Source organism: Meles meles, chromosome 15 (assembly GCF_922984935.1).
Source record: "Meles meles chromosome 15, mMelMel3.1 paternal haplotype, whole genome shotgun sequence".
Lineage (NCBI taxonomy): Eukaryota > Metazoa > Chordata > Mammalia > Carnivora > Mustelidae > Meles > Meles meles.
This window is the reverse complement of record NC_060080.1, coordinates 59,935,857-59,956,089: the sequence shown is the minus strand read 5'-3', so window position 1 is coordinate 59,956,089 and position 20,233 is coordinate 59,935,857. Positions and strand designations below refer to the sequence as shown.

At 35.9% G+C, this 20,233-nt stretch overlaps 1 protein-coding gene across 10 annotated transcripts in view; it reads right to left on the bottom strand.

Annotated features, from left to right (window-relative positions):
* LOC123925775 (WD repeat containing planar cell polarity effector) overlaps nt 1-20,233 on the bottom strand; it is a 473,517-nt gene that overhangs the window by 58,883 nt on the left and 394,401 nt on the right. For 9 of the 10 annotated variants that reach the window (XM_045979285.1, XM_045979289.1, XM_045979283.1 and 6 more), the window contains one exon: nt 15,245-15,407. The exons of the other annotated variant lie outside the window; for it this stretch is intronic. In XM_045979285.1, the coding sequence (XP_045835241.1) occupies nt 15,245-15,407 (163 nt within the window). The remainder of the gene's footprint in view (nt 1-15,244; nt 15,408-20,233) is intronic. 10 annotated transcript variants of the gene reach the window in all.

Below are 20,233 nucleotides of genomic sequence, written 5' to 3'. Positions count from 1 at the left end.
ATACATATGTACTTCTCCCATCTTCCAGATATGCAGTATGTCTCTGGGAAGGGATATGCAAAGCTTGGTGTATCTCGAATCACAGGTAATAGACAAATAGCTTGGTTTATAAGGAAAAGTTATTACATGGTGGTGTTAGGGTATTTCAGGCCTCATTTAGAGGATTTTTTGTGGAGATCTGCCTTATATTCAGAATTCAGCTCAGGACCCTTGTCCACCTGTTTTCAGTTGTACATAAAATAGCAAAACCAAAGCATCTTTTGTTATATTTTTTTCTGTGTATATAAATGCCATCATCTTTCTTAGGTTATTTTCTGCTTTTGTAATTCTCTCCTTGAAAGCTTCATTTTCCTAACTTTTTTCATTTCTCTTTGTTGTCAGAGGAAGGTATGTAAACCTAGAGTCAACAAATATGCTAAGGAGATAAAAAATGGGCCCAAAGAAATAGTGAAGAATAGTAAAAGCACATGGACATTTCTGCTTTGTCCTCAATGGTATACATTTCATTATTTTTTTGGACACCATACATTTAAATATTTTAACATAAAAATATTTTAACATAGCTGCATGAGGTCCATATCCAAGAATAACTGCTTTCAGGGAAAAATGAATGTAGAAATAAAGACTCCTTAAATGAGTCCCTCCCTTCCTTCCTTCTTTCTTTATGATTTATTTCTTTTAGAGAGAGAACAAGTGAGTCGGGGAAGGTGTGGACAGAGAGAAAAACCAGCAGACTCCCCACTGAGTGGGACAGGGGCTCCATCCCATGATCCCAAGACCATGACCTGAGCCAAAACCAAGAACAAGATGTTTAAGTGACTGAGCCACTGAGGCACCCCAAAGTGAGTCCCTTTAAACTGGGATTGAAAATCACCATAGGGGCAGCTGGGTTGCACAGTCGGTTGAACAGGTTGAGCATGGGACTGTTGGTTTTGGCTCAAGTCATGATCTCAGGGTTGTGACATCAAGCCCTGAGATGGGCACTGCACTCAGTGGGGAGTCTGTTCCCCTCTCTCTCTTCTTCTCCCCGTTCTCTGCCATGCTCTGTCTCTATCTCTCTCTCTCAAGTAAATAAATAAATCTTTAAATAAAAAAAGTTAAAACAAGATCACTGTAATAGTAACAATACAATTAATATAATTAACTAAAACAATACAATTAACTAAAAAATAAAAGGTAAAACCATAGATAAGCGTATATTAATAAAAAGTAGGTTATAATTTCAACTCTGCACAAATTCTTAGAAATAATAAAGAATAAATCAGTTCATTTGGGTGGGAGGGGAGTGGTTCTAGTTTTTCTGACTAGATTTTCTAGAAGCATTGTATAGCATCTTTAACTTCACATCTTACGTTTATAACACACATCATCTTAAAGAGAGCCACTTTTTCAAGAAATACTTAAGGACTTCATCTTTCTGTGGCTTCTGTTAATACTTTGATAATAAACTCATTTTCTTTTGCAATTCTTTTAATTTCACTATCCTTATGGAATTTCTTTTTTTCACTTAATGGTCTAAGTGCCATTTCCTCATTTATCAGTGGTTTTTGCACAGGATTTCTCCAGCATCCCTTTCACTGAGCTCATGAAATATTCTTTTGTGCAAGATTTTTAGTTATTTAGAAATATCTTTGTATTATTACATTAGGTGTTTGCATAGCTGACAGTCTCTGAAAGCACTGATGGCCTAGCACTCAATAGGTGGAATTAAATGCTTGTATTCACTATGGAGGGATATTTGAGTGGGGACTGAGGTTATAAGTAGTTAGCTCATTCTTAAATATTTCACATCATAAAGACTGTTGTTGCTCTATGTAAACTCATATAACTGTAGGGTTTCAGATGATGACTATCTACGTAGTAAGGGCCTCCCCCACCCATAGCTGAAATATTGTATTTTAAATGCCAAGTTATGAAGTTTGAGTTTTCTGAGCTTTGTGGAAGAAAAGTACTATGTAAGAAGTATGGTGAAGTCCACTAATAAAGGTAAAGGGTTTCAAAATGTATAACACTAGTAAGGCTTTGTACATGAAATTATACTTCTATGTTTTTCATTTCACTTAGTTAATAAAAGGAACACATGCCAAACCAAAACCCTAATCCTTAAGATACATAAATTTTGGAGCTTTGGATTTTCAAGGTATTTGCTTTTCTAGTTCCAGTACTGGAGAACTACGATTCTATAATAGAACCATGAATCTGTACAGAACCTCCTTTCTTCACAGCTTTTCTTGAGACACATCAAAGCCACAACAGAATGAAACTTCTCTTTTACAGTCAGTTTTAGTGCATCAGAAAATGAAAATAAGAAAATCCACTGGAGACCAGATTAGGCTGAAGAGAAAATAGAAATATTCTTTTTTGTTCTCCAGCTGTCATTATATATCTTCCCTACATTACCTTGATAAGCTTTCTTAAACATAGAGATCCAGTGAAAACCTGTAAATATCGGTTGTCAAAATGCCAACACCCTTTAATTTTTATGTTTTCAGAGAGCTTAAAACTGATGGTCTTCTTTGGAAAGATGTTTAAAATTGTTCAGTTTTAGTTATATACTGGGGCTTAGAAAAAGGTGTCTCTACTTGTGTTATGTTTGCTGCCCATAAAACCAAAAACTGTCTTAGGGATAATTTGAACTTAATCAGTCCTGTGTAATATACATTAAGTTACCTTAACAGCCACACATTGGAAATGCTCAGCATAGTCTACATTTATTTCAGTTTAAGATGCAGAAATGGACTTCCTAGACATATGCCATATGTTCTCTTCTTATGCCAAGTTAACAAGAATTAAAAGACTGAGATGAATAAACAAGGTCAACTTAAGCTGAGCCAAATTAGACAACAGAATAATTGTCAGATTTTCTGTTGGCAGGGACAGTTTGTTTTGAGCCAATCTCCATGAATTATAGGCTGTAAATTTTTTTTCTGGGAAGTCTACCGCCAAGCATTCTGTTGACAATTTTCTTTGTTTTGTAAACACTGAAAATTTTCATCAAGTATATTGTTTATAGGCACACATAAGGATTATGGATAGCTAGGAGTTTTTTGTTTGTTTGTTTGTTTTAACTTAAGGGAAATTTGTTTAGATACAAATCAAATAAAACCAAGCCAAAATGTAGTAACTTTTAACAGGATAGTATTTCATTTGGAGTTTCTTAGGCATGAATTCAGATAGCAATAGCAGGAAACCAGTATTACAATTAATGTATGACAGTTAATATAAAGGTAGATATGTATGTTACAAATACAAGATTTGATTGCTCTATAGTAAAGAATCTTAGCCTTTGAAGGGGATAAGCTAATACAAATGGGAAAATTGAAGAAATGAGAGAAATGGAATTATTTTAAATATAATACATAGTTTAGAACAGTATCAAATCTAAAGTTAAATATTTAGTCCTAGGATCATTTATCATTGCCCCTCTCACTTTGCCCTTTTTCTTTCTAAACTGCCTTTTCTTTGAGTTGCTTAACTTTTTTTAATTGCTATGTCAAATGTGAATAATCTTTATCCTAGCACATAAAAAATATGAAAACCAACTATTTGAATAATAGTGGTAGTGACATACGAAGTATAAAATCTCAGTCAATTCACATAATGGTGATTTTTAAAAACACTTATACCCTAGATGATGTAACTGCTATTAATATGCAAATGCTTGATTATTTTGGGATAAACTTAACACACTTATTACCAGCTATATATTCTTATATCCGATATATTCTTTGATAATAATAATAATGATAATTCTTTTGTTTATTCAGAAAATATTTATTAAGCATCTGCTAGATCCCAGGCACTTTTCTATGTCCTGGAGGATCCATCAGTGAGAGGAAAAAAAAAAACAAAACAAAATTCTGCCCTCATACAGTTTATATTCAAGTAACTTTGTTCATAAACTCAAGCATAGTACAGTACATTCAAAATCAGTTTGCAATTGGCTTCTGCAACATATTTTGTTCAAGTTAATTCAGTTTATTTTGCCATAGGCTACCCAGAAATTAAAATTTTATTCAGTCATATAAGCATATGAAGAATGTAAATAATGGATAGCAAGGATTTAAAATTAAAAGGAAATTTTATAAAGTGGGCTGATATTTTATGGTTCATTCATTCACTCGTGGATGAGCTATTTGTTGAATGCTCACTCTGTGGCTGATACTGGGTTGGATGTTGTGAGTACAACAGTGAGCCAAAGTAGATATACCCTTAACCCCTGGTGAGTGGGCCCATGCTGTGGGCCGTGCTGCCATTCTCTCCTCTCTGCTTCTCTCTCTTTTAGAGTCTGAGACATTACTGAACTCCTCTAGACAAAAACTTATAGCTAAACTTCCCCATTGCAGTTCTCGTATTCAAATTTAGCCCTGAGCCCTAGCATTCAGGTGGTGAAGTGTGAAAACAGGCCTCACCTCAAATTTCCACTGATGTCAAGGCAGCTTTCCCTGTCAGGTCAACCCAGTCATTCAAAACGATCTATTAAAAATACAGAACACATCCTAACACTTTGTATTAATTCCTCCTTGCTGCCATAACAAATAGCCACAAATTTAGTGACTGAAACAGGGTGCATTCTTTTCTGGAAGTTCTAGAGAATAATCTACTTTCTTGCCTTTTTGAGCTTCTAGAGGCCACTCTGCATTCCTTGGCTCATAGCTCCTTTCCTCCATTTTCAGAGCTAGCAGTGGTAGGTTAAGCCCCTCTCACCGTGAGTTACTGGACACTGTTTCTTCTGCCTTCCTCCAGCACATTTAAGGACTCTCTTTCACATTTAAGGATTACATTAGGCCCATCTAGATAATCTGGCATGAACTCCCTATTTTAAAGCCAGATGATTAGCAGCCTAATTCCACCTGCTACCTTAATTCCCCTTTGCCACATAATAATAACATATTAACACATTCTTGGGATTAGGATGTGGACATCTTTGGGAGGCCATTATTCTGCACACTACACACTCTAATATCCTATATTGCAATTGAAACAAAGATCATATATACTGACATGGCCTACAGGCCCTATTTTATCATTTTTCATTCCCCTTTATAGTTTAGCTGTATTGGCTCTCTCTTTTTTTTTTTTAATTTATTTCTTTTCAGTGTAACAGTACTCATTGTTTTTGCACCACACCCAGTGCTCCATGCAATACGTGCCCTCCCTATTACCCTCCACCTGGTTCCCCAACCTCCCACCCCCCTGCCCCTTCAAAACCCTCAGGTTGTTTTTCAGAGTCCAGAGTCTCTCATGGTTCATCTCCCCTTCCAATTTCCCACAACTCCCTTCTCCTCTCCATCTCCCCATGTCCTCCATGTTCTTTGTTATGCTCCACAAATAAGTGAAACCATATGATACTTGACTCTCTCTGCTTGACTTATTTCACTCAGCATAATCTCTTCCAGTCCCGTCCATGTTGCTACAAAAGTTGGGTATTCATCCTGTAATACTCCATCGTGTATATGTACCACATCTTCCTTATCCATTCGTCCGTTGAAGGGCTCCTTGGTTCTTTCCACAGTTTGGCGACTGCGGCCATTGCTGCTATAAACATTGGGGTACAGATGGCTCTTCTTTTCACTACATCTGTATCTTTGGGGTAAATACCCGGTAGTGCAATTGCAGGTTCATAGGGAAGCTCTATTTTTAATTTCTTGAGGAATCTCCACACTGTTCTCCAGAGTGGCTGCACCAACTTGCATTCCCACCAACAGTGTAAGAGGGTTCCCCTTTCTCCACATCCTCTCCAACACACGTTGTTTCCTGTCTTGCTAATTTTGGCCATTCTAACTGGTGTAAGGTGATATCTCAATGAGGTTTTAATTTGTATGGGCTCTCTTTTACTCAAACCTCCCAAACTTATTTCTGCCGTAGGGCCTTTGCTTGTGCAGTTACCTCTCCCTGGAATCCACCAGGAATATACCACATCTTCACATAGATGACTCCTTGTTATTCAGCCCCTAACTCAAATAGTGCCTTCTCTAATCACCAACTTTTTTGGTATTTTTTCCTAGTACTTACCATTAACTGAATGACCTTTAGTTACATATTTTTGCTTGTTTCTTATCTGTATCATTCCTCTTCCTCGCCCACGCACTTGAGAACTCAGAGTGCAGTGTGCCAACTGTGCATCAGGCATTGTGCTAAGGCTTAAAGAAATGAGAGTATCTAAGGATCAGGGTGGTTTTTGCCTTCAGAGAGTTTATAGGTTAATGAGGAAGCAGATATTAATCTAATAATCACATAAGAATAAAATTATAAGTGTGACAGTGTTATAAAGCTTTATAGTTAGGATGTTTTGGTATCTGGTAGGACTAGCTCCCCTCTCATAGAGTCTTCTTTGTTTTGTTTTTCTATGTTAGCCTTAATATCACCGTGTCTAACTATATTAAAAAAATGCTGGTCTTTTTATTGGGATTACATTAAATTTAGTTAATTTAATAATTTAATATAATACATTAATTTAGAGAGAGCTGACATCTTTATGATGTTGAGTCATCCTATTCAAGAAGAGGGGATGTATTCCCATTTGCTCAAGCCCATTTTTATGTATGTCACAGTGTTTTAAAATTTCCAACATGTGAATTTTGCATATTTGTTGTTTGGTTTATTCCTCAATATTTGATCTTTGTTGATAACATAAATGGAGTTTTCCTCTATCATATCCTCTAACTTGTTTGTGTATGTGAAGACTGTTGTTCTTAAACATTAATGTTACATCTTTCTACCTTACTATATTTTTAAAATATTTGACTATGTTTTATCGTTGATTCCCTAGGGCTCTTCTGTTTTATTGTCCTATCATTGCAAATGAAGATAGTTTTATTTCCTTACCAATTTTTATTCTCTAGTTCAAGGATTGGCAAACTTTTTCTGCAAAGTACCAGATAGTAAATTTTTAGGCTTTGAGGACCACAGGTCCCAATTACTATAGATGATAAATAAATGAATGGGTATGGATGTATTCTAATAAAACTTTATTTATAAGAATAGTCAACAGGTTTGGACTTGGCCAGTGGGCCATAGTTTGCCCTTTGATCTAGTTGATTTATCTAATTGTAATGGCTAATAACTCTAGAACAGTGCTGAATCGTAGCAGAGATAATGGGTATTCTTGTTTCTGATCCTGGCAGAAATGCCCTTAGTGATTCCCCATTAAATAAGATACTATCTGGAGTGGCTGGGTAATGGCCGTTGGGGAGGGTACATGCTATGTTGAAAAAATAAATAATTTAAAAAAAGATACTAGCATTAGGACTAAGTTATATATGTATATATAAAACTATATATGTATGTACGTATATATACTTATATGAGAATATATCCTCAATTCCTATTTTCTTGAGTATTTTTTTTTTTTTTTGGTCAGGAAGAGGGTTGTATTTTGTCAAAGGCATTTTCAGCATCTATAGAAATAATCATGTGATTTTTATTAACCATAGATCTATTAGTATGCAGTATGATCTCAGTGGATCTCAATGTATTTGGTAAAATTGAACAACCTTGTAATGTCAGGATAGATCTAGGGGTTGAATTTTGCTTGGTAATCCTTAATATTATTACATTGATATTTATGAGTACTATTCATTTGTAGTCATCATTTTTTTTTGTACTGTAGATAGTTTTTCTTTAATTTTAATGTATTGGAACAGTTCATACAGCAATTAAAATATCTGTTCTTTGAACAAGGCTTGGAGGTAGAATTCTCCAATCAAAACATCTGGACCTTTTTCATATGGTACTTAAGAATTTTATCTGTTTCTTTCATGGAAATTGGTCTGCTTCAGATTTCTAAATCTAATGGTGGTTACATTTGGCAATTTGTAATTACCTAGGAAATTTTCTTCTGCTTTTAAATGTATTTGCATGGAAATCTACAAAGTGTTCTCTTATGATTAAAAAAAAAAAATCTGTTAAAATGGTTAATTCCTTCCTCTGTGTGCCACTTCTTATTTTGTATATTTATGCTTTCTTTTTATCTTGAGCAAGTCAGCTTGATCAAGTCTATTTTCTTTTTTCAAAAACATCTAGATTTAATCAGGTCTATAATTTTTATTTTCATTTTTAAACTTCTACCTTAGGGGGTCAGTAAACTGTGGCCTGTCAGCTAGTCACCTGTTTGTATAAATAAAGTTTTACTGGATCACAGCCATGTTCATTCATTTCATGTATTACAAACAGCTGCTTTAGTGATGGAACAAGAGTTGAGTAATTGCAGGAAAGAACATATGGCCCACAAGCGTAAAATATTTATTCTCTACACATTTAGGAAAATTTCTTAACGTCCACTCTGCCTCATTAATTTTTGCTTTTATCTTTATTATTTCCTTCCCTTTTACTTATTTTGGTTTAGTTTCTTGTTATTTTTCAGATTTTTAAACTGGAATTAGTTTATTTTGTTTTTTCATTTACTCTGACTAAAGTGTTTAGTGCTAGTACTTTTCTTCTAATTATTACCTTCAATACATCCCATAGATTGTGATATGCAGTTTCATTATAATTTTTTTTTTAAAAATTCACGTTGTGTTTTCTTCTTTCATGCAAGAGTTGTTTAATAGAAGGCTTTAAAATTTCTAGGAGGATGGTCATTTTGTTCTTGTTAAACATTTCTAGTTGTATTGCATTGTGATCACAGAGTATTTCTAATAGTTCTTTCTTATAGAACTTAGTGATCTCCTTTTGGAACCTAATATAAGATCATTTTTTTTGGTGACTATTTGGGGAAAAATCTATTTTCCATTATCAGAGTGTAGAATTTGATAAATATCCATAATATCTACATTAGTCATATTGTTTAGGTGTTCCTTCTCCTTATTTTTTGCCTACCTAATCTATTTTATAATAAGAATAATGGGTTAAAGTCTCCTGTTATTAGTATCTATGTCTCCTTGAATTTCTTATAGATGTAACTTCATAGAGGTGGTTTCTGTGTTAACTGGTGCTTACATACTGGTTTTATCTTTGTTGCGAAATTTGGACATCAGTATTTCATTTTGTTTTAATTAAAGGATTTTTATTTATTTATTTATTTATTTATTTGATACAGAGAGAGAGAGAGAGAGATCACTAGTAGGCAGAGAGGCAGGCAGAGAGAGAGGGGGAAGCAGGCTCCCTGCTGAGCAGAGAACCTAATGTGGGGCTCAATCCCAGGACCCTGAGATCATGACCTGAGCCACCTAGGCAGCCCAGGAAGTCAGTATTTCTTTGTCACTATTTAATACTTAGGGGCTTGAATTCTGTTCATTCTATAACCTGGAGTTCTGTTGGTTTCTTACTTTCACTTGACAAGGCTATCTTTCTCCATGTCTTTATTTTTAGCTTTTCTAGATCAATTTATTTTAGATATATCTCTTTAAAGATTTATTTATTTTAGCACAAGTTGGGAGAGGAGCAGAGGGAGAGAATCTTCAAGCAGACTCCCTGCTGAGCATGGAACCTGAAGCTGGGCTCAGTCCAGGACCCACAGTATCATGACCTGAGCCAAAAACAATGGTGGCTCAGTGGGTTAAGCCACTGCCTTCGGCTCGGGTCGTGATCTCAGGGTCCTGGGATTGAGTCCCGCATCGGGCTCTCTGCTCAGCAGGGGGCCTGCTTCCCTCTCTCTCTCTCTGCCTGCCTCTCTGCCTACTTGTGATCTCTTTTTGTCAAGTAAATAAATAAAATCTTTAAAAAAAAAAAAAAGCTCAACCGACTGACCCACCCAGGTGCCCCCTAGATGTCTCTCTTGTATACAGAATATAGCTGGATCTTGGTTTGTGGGCATACTAAAAATCTTTTTCTATTAATAGATGAAGTAAATCTATTTATATTAATTGATATTGATATGACTGATGTTCTTGATCTCTCTATGAATATTTTATAATTATGTGAATTTTATAATATTTGCTTACATTTCTGAAGTGGGTGTATTTCTTGGGAAGGTTTGTATTTTAGTTTTAGTGGTAATCTTTGTATTGATGTTTTTTCTAATGCCCTTAGTCTCTTCTTAGTTAACCTTTAATTATCTGATGTATCAGTGTTTATTGTTGTCTTTTAACTCCCACCTATGTCTCTACAACAATCACAGCTTAGTCTACTTTTCTCTTTCACTTTGTTCCCTTCCCAGTTTTTTAGTTGTATCATTTCTACTTAATATCTGTACTTGAGTCTTCCACATTCATCTTTGTACTCTCCGTTTTTTTTTTTTAAGATTTATTTTTTTATTTGAGTGCATGCACAGATGCGTGTGTGAGTAGGGGGAGGGGGAAGGGAGAGAAAAAAATCCTCAAGCAGACTCCATACCCACTGTGGAGCCCATTGTGGGCCTGGATCCCAGGACTCTGAGGTTATGACCTGAGCAAAAACCAAGAGTCTCTTGCTCAACTGAGTGAGCCACCCAGGTGCCCCTGGTTCTGGTCTTCTGTCTACATTTATATGTATTAAAATGTTCAGAATTAGTTCTTTTGCTGAAGTTTTTCCAGTTATCTCATGGTTCAATGAAGCTTTTCCTCTAGTACGTTCTCAAGAAGGGTTCATGGAAATTATTTTTCTTTAGCCTTGATACTTGAAGGAGAGCTTGGATAGATATGAAATCATTGGTTTACAATTCTTTTCATTGCGTTTTAAAAAATTGTTGCTCTACTTTTGCCTTCCTTGTATTTTATTTTTGAAAAGGGTGATGATTATTTAATTCTTCTGCATTTGTTAAGTTATTTGATCTTTCTACAAGGTAGGCCTTGCAGATTTTTAAAACTAATCATTGAAATTTAAGAGTTTTGTTAAGATATGTCTTCAAACTGATTTTTATAACAGTTTTTCTCAGGCACTTGGTATAATTTTTGTTTTTAAGATTTTATTTATTTGAGAGAGAGAGAGCATGAGTGGGAGGGAGGGCAGAGGGAGAGGGAGAAGTAGACTCCCCGCTGAGCAGGGAGCCTGATGTGGGGCTCCATCCCAGGACCCTGGTTCATGACCTGAGCTGAAGGCAGATGCTTAACTGACTGAACCACCACCCAGGGACCTCTTGGTTTAATCTTTTGATATGTAAATAAAATCTTTTTTAAAATATTTCTTTCTGAAACATTTCCCTGGATTATAGTTTTAAATATTAATTCTGATTCCAGTGAATCAAATTGTACAGATGCTCTTACTTCTTCACCTTATTTCTCTTTCCATTACTTTCTCCCTTGTCTTTTTTTCTTTATTTCCTTTTCATTGTCTTGTTTTCTGCCATTTTCAGTGCCTTTTATTAAATTTTAATTTGAATTTATTCCCATTTGGGTGCCTTATAATATTTCATTTTTAACATATTTTTCTTCCCTTTCTTTCTTGAATGCAAGGGACTTCCTCCTTTCCCACCCCCACCTCTTCCTCTTTGTTTTTGTCCTTCTAATTCAGAGTTTCCATGTACCCAGCTGCTTGTTTGAATATATTTAATTTTGCATGGAGTGTTGTTATAGTTTTCTCCTACTTCATGGTGGTTTTGTTGGGGGGGAGGTGGTGAGAATTTTTTTCAATTGATATGTGTTGGTTTCATTTTCTGTTTCTTTGAAGTAACTGTATAGAACTGTTCATCTTTTTCCTGCTTGTTTTTGTGGTATTGGAATGCATTTTGGGAGATTCTAGTTCAGTAGAGCCCTCAGTATGACTAAGTCTGGCACTTTGTTGTGTAAAGGTAGGTAGAGACCACTGGAACAGAATGCCAAATCCAGAAATAAATCTTTATACCTACAGTTAACTGATTTTTGACAAATGTATAAAGGTAACTGAATTTGCATGTACAAAATAATGAACTTAGACACTTTATATCACATCATACATAAAAATTAACTCAAAACGGAATTGAGTGTAAGAGCTAAAATTATAAAACTTCCAGAAGAAAACATAAGAGAAAATTTTGTGATTTTAAGTTAGAAAAAAATTTCTTCTATACAAAACAAAAGCATAATCAATAAAAGAAATTATGGACACCAGGTTTTACCAAAATTTGAAACTTTTGCACTTCAAAAGACATTAGGAAAATGAAAGGACAAGCCACAAACTGGGAGAAAATATTTGTAAATCATATATTTGATTAAGGGCTTAACAATTAAGAATATATAAAGAGGTCTTATAATTCAATAATAAGAGAACTTATTTTAAAAATGAACAAATTTTGGGGTGCCTGGGTGGCTCAGTGGGTTAAAGCCTCTGTTCTTCGGCTCAAGCCATGATCCCAGAATCCTGGGATCATGTCCCACATCGGGCTCTCTGCTCAGGAAGCCAGGAGCCTGCTTCCTCCTCTCCCTCTCTGCCTGTGTCTCTGCTACTTGTGATCTCTGTCAAATAAATAAATAAATAAAAATAAAATTTAAAAAAAATTAAAAATGAACAAATTTTGAATAGATGTTTCACCAAAGAAGATACACTAATGGCTAATAATCACATAAAAATGCTCAATATTATTAATCATCAGGGAAATGCAAATTAAAATCATAATCAGATACTACTCTATACCAGTAGAATGATTATAATAAAAAAGACAGTACCAGCCACAGGTGAAGATATGGAGGAACTGGAGCTCTCATACATTGCTGATGGGTATATAAAATGTTATTGTCACTTTGGAAAACAATTTGGTAGTTTCTAAAAACTAACAAGATAAATATAAACTTAAAATATGATCCAGCAATTCCACTCCTAGATATCTACCCATGGGTAATGAAAACATTATATCCCCTTGAGGACTAAAATGTGACTATTTATAATAATATTATTCATAATAGCCCAAATCTGGGAGTAATTAAAAATATCCAGTAGCTGGTAAGTAGATAAACAAAATGTGGTAGATCCCTACAATGGAATACTATTCAGAAATGAAAAAGGTATAAACTATATGCTACAACATGTATGAACCCAAGAAACCATAATGCTAAGTGAAAGTAGCCTGACGCAAAAGACAACATGAACATGAACATGAACTCATTTATATGAAGTTTCCAGACTATATGATTTCATTTATATCAAATTCCTCTAGAAGCAGAAAGCAGACCAGTGACTGGTTCAGGCTGGAGGTAGGAATGGGAATGCATTGTAAATTGGCACAAGGGAACTTTGTGGCAGTGGAAATGTTCTAAAAACACTCTGTGGTAGTAGTTGTATAACTTTATAAATTCAGCAAATATCATTGAATTGTATACTTGCAAGGGGCAAATTTTATGGTGCATGTAAATTATACCCCAGTGAAATCATTTTTAAAAAGTATATGAAGAAGTAGGCTTCCAGGTAGTTGAAGATAATAGTGACTGTCTTCCTTTCTACTTCACAGTATTTCCTCTATAAATGAGGTAGAACATAAGAAAAGAAATTATATGAAAGCCCCACTTTCAGCATGACTTGACAGAGAACTTCCAGACGATTGTAAATAAGATGGAAAAAATGCCAAATCCCAGTGCATGATGTCTGCTTCCTGGTGTTCTTGTAGATGAGAGCATGAACTATACCATGCAATGTGAAGGGATAGTTTTTTAAATCCACAGCTTCTGTGGTGGGGAGATGGATGGATGAAGAAGGGCAAAAAGGGAGAGGCACCTTCTGGCAGTTGGATGTGAAGGAAGAAAGAAGCAAAAGGGGAAGATTTAGGGTCCTGCAAGATAAAAGGGAGCCGAAAAATAAGAGGTCATACAACTCTATCAGGAATGTGTAGGGAGCTTAATTAGACCCTCTTTGATTCTCTTATTCCAGGATCTTCCTGTTAAATTTTTTTTGCTTAGTCCCCCATTCTGCCACTTGACCTAAGCAGGCTAGTAGAGCTGCGGCTTTCCAGGTTCATTTCCTATCAGATTTGTTACTTGTACATAGAGTTAGTTTGCTGTTTTTATTGATAATGCTGCAGGCAGGGTTCTTCCACTCTAAGCTCCAAATCAAGTCAGCTGTTGTTTTTCACAGCCCGTCCTACCCTAGTAGAACTAGAAGGTTGAACTAGCTTGGGGGTCAAGAAAGGATGGGAGCAGCCCCAGAACATCAGATTTCCCCTCTATTGCTAGAAGTTCAGCATTGTTATGAATAAATGCTCATCAAACTGTTGTTTGCCCCTATTTGATTTACAGAGCTCTGAAATGGTAATTTTTGTCCAGTTTTCTAACTGTTTTCTGGGGAGAGGCTTTACTTATCTCTAAATGCTGCCATACCTGGAAATTCTGCTCCTTTATTTACCTTCAATCAAACTATGTAGTTTAAGGCATTTTCCTCAAGGATATTATAAGTATATATGTATAATTGATATGAAATTCCTATGATATATATAAAAAATAGGGCCTTTTTGCAATTACTGCATGTAGCTGGGTTCCCTAAAAACAGATATATAAACTGCAGAACAGGGGCCAAATCTTGGCCACTGCCTGTTTTTGTAAATAAAGTTTTGTTTTTTTTTTTAAGATTTTATTTATTTATTTGACAGACAGAGATCACAAGTAGGCAGAGAGAGGGGGAAGCAGTCTCCCTCTGAGCAGAGAGCCTGATGCGGGGCTGGATCCCAGGACCCCAGGATCATGACCGGAGTCAAAGGCAGAGGCTTTAACCCACTGAGCCACCCAGGTGCCCCCGTAAATAAAGTTTTATTATAACAAATTCACTCTCATTTATTTATGTTTTTTCTGTGGCTGCTTTCATACCAAAGTAGCAGAGCTGAGTATTGTGATAAAGTCTGTATGATCCACAGAGCCAAATATCTGGTGTTGACCTTTGCTTCAGAACAAATTATAATGGTAACTAACACAATTACCATTAAAAATAATACTATTTTGTTTAGTATTATTTCATATTTATCCTGATTTTCTCAACAACCTATATACTCAGCTAGATCGATATGAAATTAACATTTATGATTTCAGAAACTAATGGCAAAGTTGCATAATTATGATCATATGAATTCCAACCTAAATATACTAAACATACTAAAATTAATATTTTAATCTAATAATCTAACAATTCTAAAATTTAACAACAGAATAAAAATAGACTTTGATATGTTATAGTAATTTCATGTTCATCTTGGCCTGGAATAACATTCACTCTAACAATATTCTGTTTACATTGAATTCTTCCTCCATCATACCTGCTCTCACATGACCAAACTACTGCAAAGTCATCATCATAAGGAAATGCACATTTTTTTCTTTGACATTTTGAAATATTCTTGGTTAACTATTAGTTTGCTTTTAAACAGGGAATATTTAAATTGTTTAATACTAAATATTCTGTGGAGCACTTTTCTCAGTTCAATGTATCTTACCTATTAGAGAAGACATTCAGTGTTCTTTGTTGAGTAATATGTTTATGGATTGAACAAAAGGGAGGAAGGTTATCTGGAAATGTGTCTTCTCCTTGAGGAGCTAAAGACAGGCCAACAAAAGCTTCATTTAGCATATCTCCTCTGTCCAAAGGCCCCAGGAGTTCTGTTAAAAAATGATTGAAATATGAATCAAAATCAAATTAAATTTCTGCTAACTCCTTTATAAGTATGATTAGAGGAAAACTTCTGCATAGCCTGATCAAACTTTTTAAAAATTTGTCAGTTAACTATATAGTGTAAATCTTGTAGTCCTAGTCCCTGTATGACTTCTGTCATTCTGACACTTAGCTCGACCAGGAGAATTTGGTAACTGAATAATTAGTGTCTTCAAGTTCACATTTTAAATTTAAAAATTCATTCATAATTTCCCAATAGTGTTTTTTTCTTTTTTAAAAAAGATTTTATTTATTTATTTGACAGAGAGAGAGAGAGACAGTGAGAGAGGAAACACAAGCAGGGGGAATACAAGAGGGAGAAACAGGCTTCCTATAGAGCAGGGAGCCAGACATGGGGCTCAGTCCCAGGACCCAGGGATCATGACCTGAGCCAAAGGCAGATGCTTAATGACTGAGCCACCCCCCCCATTCATAGTGTTTTATTCGGCATTTTATTAATCAAATATTTCTTGTTTTTGTTAACCAACTACTAGAATACTTTGTTATATTGTAAAATGAAGAGAAGTAAATTATTTTATATTCCACATATGGAACACAATTTGAAAGCAAAAAAGGAAAGTATCTTTTACAGGAATGTATTTTTTCCAGTATTTACTCATCTTTTTTTTTTCTTTAATTTATTTATTTTTTCAGAGTAACAGTATTCATTGTTTTTGCACAACACCCAGTGATCCATGCAATACGTGCCCTCCCTATTACCCACCACCTGTTCCCCCAACCTCCCACCCCCGACCCGTCAAAACCCTCAGGTTGTTTTTCAGAGTCCATAGTCTCTTATGGGTCGCCTCCCCTTCCAGTTTTTTTTTTTTTATAAACGTATAATGTATTTTTATCCCCAGGGGTACAGGTCTGTGAATCGCCAGGATTACACACTTCACAGCACTCACCATAGCACATACCCTCCCCAATATCCATAACCCCCTCCCCCTCTCCCAACCCCACTGCCCCCCAGCAACCCCCAGTTTGTTTTGTGAGATTAAGAGTCATTTCTGTCTCCCTCCCAATCCCATCTTGTTTCATTTATTCTTCTCCTACCCCCCTAACCCCCCATGTTGCATCTCCATGTCCTCATATCAGGGAGATCATATGATAGTTGTCTTTCTCGGATTGACTTATTTCACTAAGCATGATACCCTCTAGTTCCAGCCATGTCGATGCAAATGGCAAGATTTCATTTCTTTTGATGGCTGCATAGTATTCCATTGTGTATATATACCACACCTTCTTTATCCATTCATCTGTTGATGGACATCTAGGTTCTTTCCATAGTTTGGCTATTGTAGACATTGCTGCTATAAACATTTGGGTACACGTGCCCCTTCGGATCACTACGTTTGTATCATTAGGGTAAATACCCAGTAGTGCAATTGCTGGGTTGTAGGGTAGCTCTATTTCCAACTTTTTGAGGAACCTCCATGCTATTTTACAGAATGGTTGCACCAACTTGCATTCCCACCAACAGTGTAGGAGGGTTCCCCTTTCTCCACATCCTTGCCAGCATCTGTCATTTCCTGACTTGTTAATTTTAGCCATTCTGACTGGTGTGAGGTGGTATCTCATTGTGGTTTTGATTTGTACTTCCCCGAGTGATGTGGAGCACTTTTTCATGTGTCTGTTGGCCATCTGGATGTCTTCTTTGCAGAAGTGTCTGTTCATGTCTTATGTCCATTTCTTGACTGGATTATTTGCCCTTTGGGTGTTGAGTTTGCTAAGTTCCTTATAGATTTTGGACACTAGCCTTTTATCTGATATGTCCTTTGCAAATATCTTCTCCCATTCTGTCAGTTGTCTTTGGTTTTGCTGTTTCCTTTGTTGTGCAAAGCTTTTGATCTTGATGAAATCCCAATAGTTCATTTTGCCCTTGCTTCCCTTGCCTTTGCCGTTGTTCCTAGGAAGATGCTGCGGCTGAGGTCAAAGAGGTTGCTGCCTGCATTCTCCTCAGGGATTTTGATGGATTCCTTTCTCACATTGAGGTCCTTCATCCATTTTGAGTCTATTTTCGTGTGTGGTGTAAGGAAGTGGTCCAATTTCATTTTTCTGCATGTGGCTGTCCAATTTTCCCAGCACCATTTATTGAAGAGGCTGTCTTTTTTCCGTTGGACATTCTTTCCTGCTTTGTCGAAGATTAGTTGACCATAGAGTTGAGGGTCTATTTCTGGGCTTTCTATTCTGTTCCACTGATCTATGTGTGTGTCTGTTTTTGTGCCAGTACCATGCTGTCTTGATGATGACAGCTTTGTAATAGAGCTTGAAGTCTGGAATTGTGATGCCACCCACTTTGGCTTTCTTTTTCAATATTCCTTTGGCTATTCGAGGTCTTTTCTGGTTCCATATAAATTTGAGGATTATTTGTTCCATTTCTTTGAAAAAAATGGATGGTATTTTGATAGGGATTGCATTAAATGTGTAGACTGCTTTAAATAGCATAGACATTTTCACAATATTTATTCTTCCAATCCAGGAGCCTGGAACATTTTTCCATTTCTTTGTGTCTTCCTCAATTTCTTTCATGAGTACTTTATAGTTTTCTGAGTATAGATTCTTAGTCTCTTTGGTTAGGTTTATTCCTAGGTATCTTATAGTTTTGGGTGCAATTGTAAATGGGATGGACTCCTTAATTTCTCTTTCTTCTGTCTTCTTGTTGGTGTACAGAAATGCAACTGATTTCTGTGCATTGATTTTATATCGTGACACTTTACTGAATTCCTGTACAAGTTCTAGCAGTTTTGGAGTGGAGTCTTTTGGGTTTTCCACATATAGTATCATATCATCTGTGAAGAGTGATAGGTTGACTTCTTCTTTGCCAATTTGGATGCCTTTAATTTTTTTTTGTTGTCTGATTGCTGAGGCTAGGACTTCTAGTACTATGTTGAATAGCAGTGGTGATAATGAACATCCCTGCCGTGTTCCTGACTTTAGCGGAAAAGCTTTCAGTTTTTCTCCATTGAGAATGATATTTGCGGTGGGTTTTTCATAGATGGCTTTGATAATATTGAGGTATGTGCCCTCTATCCCTACATTTTGAAGAGTTTTGATCAGGAAGGGATGCTGTACTTTGTCAAATGCTTTTTCAGCATCTATTGAGAGTATCATATGGTTCTTGTTCTTTCTTTTACTAATGTGTTCTATCACATTGATTGATTTGCGGATGTTGAACCAACCCTGCAGACCTGGAATAAATCCCACTTGATCGTGGTGAATAATCCTTTTAATGTACTGTTGAATCCTATTGGCTAGTATTTTGGTGAGAATTTTTGCATTTTTGTTCATCAAGGATATTGGTCTGTGGGATCCTTGTCTGGTTTTGGGATCAGGGTGATGCTGGCCTCATAAAATGAGTTTGGAAGTTTTCCTTCCATTTCTAGTTTTTGGAACAGTTTCAGGAGAATAGGAATTCATTCTTCTTTAAATGTTTGGTAGAATTCCCCTGGGAAGCCATCTGGCCCTGGGCTTTTGTTTGTTTGGAGATTTTTGATGACTGTTTCCATCTCCTTACTGGTTATGGGCCTGTTCAGGTTTTCATTTTCTTCCTGGTTCAGTTGTGGTAGTTTATATGTCTCTAGGAATGCATCCATTTCTTCCAGATTGTCAAATTTGTTAGCGTAGAGTTGCTCATAGTATGTGCTTATAATTGTCTGTATTTCTTTGGTGTTAGTTGTGATCTCTCCTCTTTCATTCATGATTTTATTTATTTGGGTCCTTTCTCTTTTCTTTTTGATGAGTCTGGCCAGTGGTTTATCAATCTTATTAATTCTTTCAAAGAACCAGCTCCTAGTTTCATTGATTTTTTCTATTGTTTTTTTGGTTTCTATTTCATTGATTTCTGCTCTGATCTTTATGATTTCTCTTCTCCTGCTGGGTTTAGGGTTTCTTTCTTGTTCTTTCTCCAGCTCCTTTACGTGTAGGGTTAGGTTGTGTACTTGAGACCTTTCTTGTTTCTTGTGAAAGGCTTGTACCGCTATATATTTTCCGCTCAGGACTGTCTTTGCTGTGTCCCACAGATTTTGAATCGTTGTGTTTTCATTATCATTTGTTTCCACGAATTTTTTTCAATTCTTCTTTAATTTCCTGGTTGACCCATTCATTCTTTAGAAGGATGCTGTTTAATCTCCATGTATTTGGGTTCTTTCCAAATTTCCTCTTGTGATTGAGTTCTAGCTTCAGAGCATTGTGGTCTAAAAATATGCAGGCAATGATCCTGATCTTTGGATACTGGTTGAGACCTGATTTGTGACCCAGGATGTGATCTATTCTGGAGAAAGTTCCATGTGCACTAGAGAAGAATTTGTATTCTGTTGCTTTGGGATGAAATGTTCTGAATATATCTGTGATGTCCATCTGGTCCAGTGTGTCATTTAAGGCCTTTATTTCCTTGTTGATCTTTTGCTTGGATGATCTGTCCATTTCAGTGAGGGGAGTGTTAAAGTCCCCTACTATTATTGTATTATTATTGATGTGTTTCTTTGATTTTGTTATTAATTGGTTGATATAGTTGGCTGCTCCCACGTTAGGGGCATAGATATTTAAAATTGTTAGATCTTCTTGTTGGACAGACCCTTTGAGTAGGATATGGTGTCCTTCCTCATCTCTTATTATAGTCTTTGGCTTAAAATCTAATTGATCTGATATAAGGATTGCCACCCCAGATTTCTTCTGATGTCTATTAGCATGGTAAATTGTTTTCCACCCCCTCACTTTAAATCTGGAGGTGTCTTCGTGTCTAAAATGAGTTTCTTGTAGGCAACATACTGAT